Genomic DNA, 10,540 nt, shown 5'->3' with positions numbered 1-10,540 from the left:
GTTGCTGATTTGCAAGGAACATTATCACCATCAAAAACAACAATCGATGTTACTTTATAGTACCGAAGCAGATTCACTATATGCATAAAGTATTCAATGTAACGCAATTCTTTTCACTGTCAGAATCAAAACAAAGTTCCATAAGGCATAAATAAGTTAAAACCAAAACAAAAACAAAAACATTTCAAAAAAATCAATACAATGAATGAGTGAATTTCAAAATAGGAATATTTGAATTGTTTATATCTATTTGTCTTATTCTATTTAATACTTAATAACATATAGACAATAAGAGTTATGTGATGTATGTTAAAAATAAAAAGTTACTTAACTTTATGATAAATAAATTATTACTTTTAGTATTTTTTACAAATAAAGCTATTATTTTAAAATAAAGATTATTTTAAATGCATCACTTAATTTTTTTTACATAATTTAAAAAAGTAAGTATGAATAAATTTATTATATTAATGTTATTTGTTGATATTTTAAAATATAATTAGTTTATTAAAAATTTTATATTTTAAGAATAAATTAATAGTATTAAAAATCTAAAGTTGATGATTTATTTATACTATTATGCCATTAATAAAATAAATTATATTTAAATTAATTTTTTAATCAATATTCATAAAGTATAGGATTTGAGTGTATTCTTCAGTCATAAAATAGCATAAATTATATTAAAAAATCTAATTAATATTAAATTTACCAAACAATATATGTACTTCTAAAGATAAAAGAGCCAAAAGGCCACAAAAAGACAAATGTTTTTTGCGCTTTTACTTCAGTTACAGTTATAAAAACTCTAATTAATATTAATAAATCATTTATTTAATTTTTGAAATTTAATTAAAAACTTCAAATAGGAAAATTTGAATCGTTTATATCTATGTGATGCATGTTAAAAATAAAAAGTTACTTAACTTTATAATAAATAAACTATTACGAAAACTTTATTGTAAGCTCTCTGACCTAGCTCCGACGATTTTGGAGCAATGGGTCGCGGTCGTGGTCGGCCCCGGAAACCAGCGGTTATGACTCAACTGGCGATGATACACGTTTTCTCATCATCGTCATCGACTCACGCACAAGGCACAAGAACGAAGAGAGACATTAATGATACGTTGGAGGAGCAAAGGAAATCAGCAACACCACAACCTACGCCTAAAGGATTTAGGGATGAAGACGGAAAGGGAACAGGTGACGACAATGCCACTGAAATCAGAGAGAAGCTCCCTTGGGTTGACATCATCAAAGGTAATCGCCACCCATCTGTTCGCTCTGCTATAGATTATTTTCCTCCTATGATAGTAGATGGAGAAATTGAGGTTAGCATAGAAGAGCAAGATATAGCATCTGAGTTGATTTTCTGGGAAAATACTCTGATTATGTATGTGATAGGAGAAAATTTGTCAATGAATGCTGTTAAAAATTTCATGATTAGGGTATGGAATTTTGTCACACTGCCAAACTTGTATTACAATGAGGAGGGCTACTTTATCATTAAGTTTAAGTCTGAAATTGATAGAGATTTGGTGATGAGGAAAGGCCCTTATACTATCCACAGGAAACCTATGTTTCTCCATCAATGGACACCGGATTTCACACTTGAAAAGGACATGATTCGCACACTTCCTATATGGATTACCCTGCCACAATTGCCATTGGCCTATTGGGGAGAAAGGAGTATAGGTAAGATAACTAGTGCTTTGGACAAACCCCTCATGACAGATGAATGCACAGCCAACAAGTTAAGAGTATCATATGCTAGAGTTTTAGTAGAGGTTGACATTACCACTGAATTGAAGGAGCAGATAACTATAAAAGGCCCAACAGGAGAAAAGATGGTGCAAGATGTGCTCTATGAGTGGAAACCTCCATATTGCAAGTCTTGTAATGTGGTAGGCCATAGCTGCCAGGAGAAGAAACAAGATATTAAGAACCCCAAACAGAAATGGGAGAGGAAGGCACCCCCAATTTCAGAAGAGAACCCTAAGGAGCCACCAATTCCAGAAGAGAAACAGAAGGAGGACAATAGTTGGATCATAGTTGGAAATTCCATTAAAGGAAAAACTATCATGACTGAATAAGAGGAGCTGATCACTTGCAGAAATGAATTTGAAATCTTGGGGACTAGGGAAAGCTCAGGCCAGCAAGAGGACAATGTCACATGATGCTAGTATGGAACACTAGGGGGTTGAATAAAAGAGCTAGACATCTTGAGATTGCAGCCCATCTTAATAATCTACAGATGTCTTGCTATGCTTTATTGGAGACTAAAGTTAAGATCAATAATGCTGATGCTATTAGAAGCAAGATTGGCAAAAAAATGGAAATGGATTGATAACTACAATCATCACCAAAATGGCAGAATCTGGATTATGTGGAAGGAGGAGGCTAAGAGCATTGATTGCCTTCACAGTTCAGATCAATTTATACACTGCAAGATAGTGGAGAATAAAGTGGAGCAATGGATTACCTATGTTTATGCTCACAATCATTTACACCAAAGGAAGAAATTATGGCTGGACATTCAGAATTGTGCTACCACTGTACAAGGACCCTAAATGATAATTGGAGACTTCAACAATGTCATGACAAACCATGATAGAATTGGAGGGAAGCAAGTGAATCTGGCTGAATACACTGATCTTGAACAGATGATGGAGGATGTTGGCTTGTTTTCACGTGAAACTAAAGGAGAGTATTTCACATGGAACAATAGGCATGCAAATAACATGATATACTCTAGAATTGACCATGCCATATGCAATAGAGATTGGTTCAGTCAATTTCCTCATTGCATTATCACTGTGATGCATCCACACATTTCAGATCATGCTCCATTGAGAGTGCAGATGTTGGGAAGAGACACATTACCTAAAAGAAGATCAAATTTCAAATTCCTCAATTGCATCACTGACAGAGCTGAGTTCATTGATACAGTTAGACAAAACTGGGATCATTCAGGGGATGATAGACCTATGTACAAAGTTTGGAGAAATTTGAAAAAGCTACAACCTAGCATGAGGGAGCTTAGTAAGAATACCACAGAGAATGTGAAACACATTCAACAACACAGACTCAACCTACAACAAGCCCAAGCTGAACTATTACAAGACAGATTTAATGGAGAGCTAGTGAACAAAATTACTCAGCTAACTACTGAGCTTATGACAGCCTCTGAATTGGAAGAACAAATTCTGAAACAAAAAGCCAAGGTAGATTGGTTTCTTCTTGGTGATGGAAATAATAGATACTTTTATGAGATGTTGAAAAGTAAGAACAAAGCTGCAGGGATCTATGCTCTTGAGGACTCAAATGGCATGGAAGTAACTGGACAGGATTCCATTGAAAGAGAGGTCCTTAAGTTCTATGGGGACTTGATTGGGAAGGCTAGCAATCAATTGAGGCATATAAATGTGGAGGTCTTAAGGAGTGGCAATCAACTCAGTCATGCACATCAAATGGAGTTGATACAATCTGTTATTGAAAAGGAAATCCTAGCAGCTCTAAAGAGTATTGGAGACACAAAGGCACCTGGCATTGATGGCTATTGTAACACCCCACACATATATGTCTAGAATAATATGCATGTAATGCTAATAATGGTATATAACGACAACATAACATAATATCGCAGCGGAAAAGGAAAGTACATCATCAGTACAAGGTACAAAAGCCGAATGTATCATGGCCAAAATAATACATCATCACAAACAAGTATGCAAAACCCGTATCCACATACGGGGAATCAAGAAGCCCGTTAATGCCTCGACTAGGTTATAGAACACACCCTCGATGAGTTACACCCATGTCTATTGTCAAGAGACTTGTACAAGCACACTGCAAGAATGGTTAAATGGGTTCGCACAAGCCTAATTGGCCGCGAGATGACCTTAGCCGAAAGGGTGTCATTGTCCCAATTGCCACCTTTACGCACGTGTGTTGACATCAAGTACAACACGCCATCTTAACACATGAGCCCATCGGGCGAAAGCCTAGTGCATAGTCTACTTGACTTCACTAGAGGTGAGTTACCGATTATGTGTTAACCTACGTGGTTACATAACCCCACCATACCGAGCACGCAAGTGTGTTAACCCCAAGTGGGAAAGCCTCCAGACCCTCACAAGCACACTGCAACGGTAGCTCAGGTATGAGCCCATCGATCCACGATCAGGGCTGTCCCATTGATCACATAGCCCGGGACGACTCATTGATCATAAAGCCCGATTCATAAATCAACCTAGCCCCTGGCCTGCTTCGATTCATGCATACACACGCATAACAAGCGTAAAGTCACACAAGGCAATTCAATCCGAATGTTTAACCGAAACATCGGACACCACACATATTATGTCATCTTCTCATCATAATATTCATATTTAATCTCAAATGAATAGACAAAAGTTGTTGGATAACATATCTAACATTATGTATGACATTCAACACGAGTAGCCAAACGGAAACAAGGGTAGTATGTGCTATAAAATACTACTCATCGGACGTACATATGCATACTAATAATTAAGAAGGAGTTTGGTTACAAATTAGGAACCAAAACTGCTCTCAGGGAAAGAAAAATAAAATTTTGTTCAGCACTGGCCGCTTAGCGGGCTGTAAGCGGGCTTTCCAGTGGCGAACCTCAATTGTTCCTCCGCTTAGCGGCCTCGCGTCTCTTAGCGGCCTCACGATAATTATTTTCTGCAAACAGCATCCTCCGCTTAGCGGCCTGGGTGGGTCTGCTCAGCGGGATTGCGAATTTCTGGAAAAATGCTCAGCATCCGCTCAGCGGCCTTAGCCCGCTCAGCGGACCATAGCAGATGCAGAAAATTGCAGAACTCATCAGTTCCGCCCTGGGGTACCCTAACCCCTTAAATCCACCTGCATGCACGAATTAAAGATATATCCAGCCAGCTCATGGTATGAACAAGTAATAAACGACATTAAAATATGTTATTAGAAAGAATTTGGGCATAATCTCTCAAAACCCTTAAACCCCAAAAGTTCCCAATTGAATCAAAACCCCATTTTTCTATCTAGGGACTCACCTTAGATGAAGATGATGAAGCTGGAGCAGAAATGAGGACGAAAATCAGAGGTTGAGGTTGGATCTTGGTTCATGCAAAGCTTGAAGAGGATGATGGCTCCCCCCCTTCTCCTTCTATTCCACGCTTCTCTCTCTCTCACTTCTATTCCACAATTCTGAATTGGCCAAGTAAAAGAGTGAGGGACCAAACAAGTCCTAAGTCTAATTAAGTGGTGATAAGACCATAATGCCCCTTCTCTATTACTAATTGACTCTTTAACCCAAAAGCAAGCCAATTATAGTAATATGTATTATTCTTATCCAATATTTGTACAAGATAACTAATAACAATTATTGAATTAAGTATGATACCAGGCATTACATTCTCCCCCCCTTAATTAGAATTCGTCCTCGAATTTGAACTTACCAGAACAAGTGAGGGTAGGATTCCCGCATCTCTGACTCAAGCTCCCATGTAGCTTCCTCAGGACGCATCTCGTCCCACAACACTTTTACGAGAGGTATCTCTTTGTTCCTTAGAGACTTGCTAGCATGCTCCAAAATACCGTAAGGTTGAGGGTCATAAAAAAGATCTGGTTCTACTTCAACATAATCCGGGAGGATAGGGTGAAAAGTGTCAGGCACGAACCTTCGGAGCTGAGATACATGGAACACATCATGTAGCCCGGATAGTGAAGGTGGTAATGCCAACTGATAAGACACTTCGCCTACCCGACTCAAAATCTGGTATGGTCCCACATATCTCGGACTAAGCTTGCGCATTTTGAACGGTCCTCCCAATCTTAATCTCGGGGTAACCTTTAAATACACGTGGTCTCCAACATCGAATTCCAAAGGCCTCCTTCGCTTGTCCGCATAATTTTTCTGTCGGTCTTGAGCTTTCTTAAGGTTATCTTGAATCATTTTGAATTTCTCAGTGGTCTCTTGTATAATCTCCGGTCCAAGAATGCTCTTTTCTCCCACTTCAGCCCAACACACAGGAGATCGACACTTTCTCCCATATAGAGCCTCATAGGGAGCCATACCGAAACTAGCATGGTAACTATTATTATATGCAAACTCTACCAAGGGTAAATGATCTTTCCAACTCCCGCCTTCTTCCAGAATACAAGCTCTTAACATATCTTCAATCGTCTGAATGGTTCTCTCTATCTGCCCGTCAGTTTGAGGATGATTAGAGGTACTCATATCTAGTCTAGTTCCCATTTCCTTATGGAACGTCTTCCAAAATCTCGAAGTGAACTTTGGATCTCGATCTGACACTATACTAGATGGTACACCATGCAACCGCACAATCTTCGTTATGAAAAGCCTCGCGAGATGTATCACCTTGTGAGTCGTCTTTACAGGCAAAAAGTGAGCAGACTTAGTCAACCTGTCCACTATTACCCATATAGAATCATACCCGCCTCGAGCACGAGGTAATCCCAAAATGAAGTCCATGGAGATAGAATCCCACTTCCACACAGGTATCTCCAACGGCTGCAACATTCCGCCTGGTCGTTGATGTTCAATCTTAACCTGCTGGCAGATAGGACACTGGGCTACATATTCTGCAATCTCCCTCTTCATTCCTGGCCACCAAAAGTCTTTCTTCAAATCTTGATACATTTTGGTCGATCCAGGATGAATAGAAAATTTACTCTTGTGGGCTTCATCGAGAATCAAACGCTTCAGTTCTAAATCATTAGGTATACACATCCTTCTTTTAAACAAAAGGATTCCGTCAGGTGCTCTAGTGAAGTCAGGCATGTTCTCACTTGCTTGCAATTGCTCGTCATATCCTTGAGTCACTTAAATCCTCTCTCGCAGTTCGTTCTGAATACTCAAGTTACTAATCAGTACACCATTGGGTGTCCAATCAAACTGGAGGTTGAGGTTTCGAAACTTCTCTAATAATCCATGCTCTAACATCATCAACTCTGCAATCCGAAATTCCTTCCTACTTAAGGCATCTGCTACTTTATTAGCCTTCCCTGGATGGTATTTCAATTCGAAATCATATTCTTTAAGATACTCCATCCATCTCCTTTGCCGCATGTTCAACTCTTTCTGATCAAAAAGGTATTTCAAGCTCTTATGATCACTGAACATCTCAAAGTGAACCCCATACAAGTAGTGTCGCCACACTTTGAGTGCAAAGACTATCGCAGCAAGTTCAAGATCATGAGTAGGGTAATTCTCCTCATGGGATCTCAACTATCGAGACGCATAAGCTACTACTTTACCATCTTGCATCAATACTCCACCTAGACCTTTCTTAGAAGCATCACAAAACACTTCATACGAACGGTTCGGATCTGGAATTACTAACACAGGTGCAGAAGTTAATTTCTTCTTAAGTTTCTGAAAACTTTGTTCACATTCGGAATCCCATTCAAAAGCAACTTCCTTTCGAGTAAGTTTTGTCAATGGTAGTGCTAACTTAGCAAATCCCATAATAAATCTCCGATAATAGCTGCCAACCCTAGGAAGCTTCTGACTTCTGTCACACTCTTTGGTCGATCCCAATTCACCAGTGCTTCCACCTTAGAAGGGTCTACCGCTACACCTCCTCTAGATATGACGTGCCCCAGAAAACTTACTTCCGATAGCCAAAACTCACATTTGCTGAACTTTGCATACAACTGCTTCTCTCGAAGAGTAGTCAATACAATCCGCAAATGCTCTTCGTGCTCTGCAGAAGTTCGAGAATACACCAAGATATCATCGATAAAGATCACCACAAACTGATCCAGGTATGGTTGAAAGATTCGATTCATGTAATCCATGAAAACTGCCGGAGCATTAGTCACACCGAACGGCATAACTAAAAACTCGAATGTCCATACCGAGTCCTGAATGCAGTCTTAGGCACATCTGAGCTCTTTACCCGAATCTGATGATACCCTGAACTGAGATCAATCTTCGAGAACACACTGGCTCCTTTCAACTGATCTAGGAGGTTATCAATTCGTGGTAAGGGGTATTTGTTCATTATGGTAACTTTATTCAGCTGACGATAATCGATGCACAAGCGCATACTTCCGTCTTTCTTCTTTACCAAAAGAACAGGAGCTCCCCATGGAGAAACACTGGGCTGAATAAAATGCTTAGCTAAAAGCTCTTCTATCTGGCTCTTCAGTTCTCTGAGTTCGATAGGAGACATCCTATATGGAGTGATGGAAACTGGGGCAGTACCAGGAACAAGATCAATTGAGAATTCCGCTTCCCTTTCCGGAGGAAGAGAAGTGATATCCTCAGGAAACACATCAGGAAATTCGCAGACCACTGGAATCTCTGACAATACCATTGTTACAGAAGGTTCCTTGGAAAGAACTAAAAGAAAAGATCTTTCTTGGGAAAAGAGATAATTAACCGCGCTGATCGTACCTTCTATCAACTTAGTGATTGCATCATCGGAAGAAGTCTCTTCTACCGGAATGAATATGGCCTTTTCCTTACAACCAATATACACTAAATTAAGAGATAACCAATCCATTCCAAGAATGACGTCAAGTCTCTTGAGGGGTAAACAAATTAGATCAATCGGAAAGTCACGACCATTAAAAGACACTGAACAATCCTTACAAATCAGTCGGGCTTCCACCGTATCATCGGTCGCCGAAGAAATGGCCATAGGATAGGGTAGTGGAGTAACTTCCAAACCAAGTCGACAAACACATTCGGTTGAAATAAAGGAATGAGTAGCTCCACAATCAACTAAAACAAATAAGGGTTGATTGTTTACATAACAAGTACCTGCGATGAGATTGTTGTTCCCTTTGGCCTTTCTTGCATCCAAGGTATAGACGCGACCTGTGGTCTTCTCCTGAGTTTTCTTCTTGGGACAATACGTAGATATGTGACCTTGCTCGCCACACTCATAACAAGTCACTGGAGTGGGCTTGCAATCCCCAGGGTGTCTTCTTTTGCATTTTTCACAATAAGGGTGTCGATTAGATTGGTCACCATAGCCTTGCTTCTTCTTTGATGGAGAGTTACGGGGCTTTAGGTGCTGGCCCGATCTTCCTTGCTCTCTGAAATTAGTTCTATTCTGGTTCCTCTCCTCTTGAACCCTCTTCAAACTATTCTCCGCAACATAGCATTGTCTCAAACATTCAGCATAAGTAGTGAACTCCCTCTGGGACACACTATGAGCAATATCAGCCCGCAAACCCATCAAGAATTGATCAATCTTCCGTAACTCATCAGGGGCATAGACAGCCTGTCGTGAGTAATCAGCCATGTCTTCAAACTTCTCAGCATACTCAGAAACTGACAAGTTGCCTTGCTTGAAGTTCTGGAACTCTCTTTCTCTCTGGGTCCGAACACTGTTAGGAAAATACTTCTCCAAAAATGCCGCCTTGAAATAATGCCAGTCCTTAGGGATCTCCTGGGTAGTGAAATAGGTAGATGCAGTATTCCACCACCTAAGAGCCGGTCCTTTCATCTTTTGCGTAGCAAAGATCACTTTCTCTTTTTCATTACACTGGATTGCCTGGAATATCCTTTCCATACTAGCCAACCAATCATGAGCTACCACCGGGTCTAAGCCACTTGCAAACTCTGGAGGATCCATTCTGAAGAAAGCACGAAAATCTGGCCCTGTTGGAGCATGAGGAACGGGAACTGGAGCCGGAGGTTGTTGTCCCTGCATACCTTGCATCATCTGCATCTTCATCTGATTCTGCTGCTGCATCTGTTGCATTATTTGCTGCCAAGGTACGCCTGCATTTCCAGCTTCTTGCTCGGGATTCACATTCCTAGTTCTGGGCCTTCCGGGACCTCTGCGTTGCTCAGCCATCTCCCTGTCTGTCCTACACATGGAATTAAGTTGATCAGGCTCAATGCCATAGGTAAGACATACGGAATCATGTCGGCTATACACATATGAGGCAGAATTGTACTGCATTATGATGTGTCTTTAGCAAAGCCAAGAATCGACCTGCTCTGATACCAACTGTAACACCTCACAGATATATGTCTAGAATAATAGGCATGTAATGCTAATAATGGTATATAACGACAACATAACATAATATCGCAGCAGAAAAGGAAAGTACATCATCAGTACAAGGTACAAAAGCCGAATGTATCATGGCCAAAATAATACACCGCATAAGCTAGTACATCATCCAAAATAAAAACTAAAATAAGCACGAAACGGAACAAAAGATAAGCATCCATCATGAAACGCTAAAGGGCTAGTCCTTCTTTCCTTTACCGCGATCTTGCCTCGAACCACCTGAAAAGAGAAAATTGGAATGGGATGAGATTACTAAATCTCAGTGAGTCCGCCTATCCTATTATTCCACTCGGATCTAAAGGGTACATGCATCAAAACCGAATCCACCATTGGTTCGGGGTTTAATCTCACAACCGGTACAAACACGGAGAGAACAAGGAGTCGTCCACCATAGGACTCCCCTTATCACATGTATATCACAAACAAGTATGCAAAACCCGTATCCACATACGGGGAATCAAGAAGCGCGTTAATGC

At 40.2% G+C, this 10,540-nt stretch overlaps 2 protein-coding genes across 2 annotated transcripts; one reads left to right on the top strand and one right to left on the bottom strand.

The window, feature by feature from the left end:
* Window positions 1-2,570: 2,570 nt before the first annotated feature.
* On the top strand, window positions 2,571-3,587 carry LOC131613836 (uncharacterized). Its single transcript, XM_058885474.1, has one exon. It carries the CDS (start codon window positions 2,571-2,573, stop codon window positions 3,585-3,587), a length of 1,017 nt encoding a protein of 338 aa, XP_058741457.1.
* A 3,263-nt stretch (window positions 3,588-6,850) lies between these two features.
* LOC131613835 (uncharacterized) lies at window positions 6,851-9,746 on the bottom strand. The gene is made up of 3 exons (XM_058885473.1): window positions 8,429-9,746; window positions 7,662-7,733; window positions 6,851-7,032 (listed from the first exon to the last, which is right to left on the bottom strand). The coding sequence occupies exons 1-3, from the start codon at window positions 9,744-9,746 to the stop codon at window positions 6,851-6,853; spliced, it is 1,572 nt and encodes a 523-aa protein (XP_058741456.1).
* Between the last annotated feature and the right edge of the window lie 794 nt (window positions 9,747-10,540).

The sequence above is a fragment of the Vicia villosa genome, linkage group LG6 (assembly GCF_029867415.1).
Source record: "Vicia villosa cultivar HV-30 ecotype Madison, WI linkage group LG6, Vvil1.0, whole genome shotgun sequence".
NCBI lineage: Eukaryota > Viridiplantae > Streptophyta > Magnoliopsida > Fabales > Fabaceae > Vicia > Vicia villosa.
This window is presented reverse-complemented; position numbering and strand designations above follow the sequence as displayed.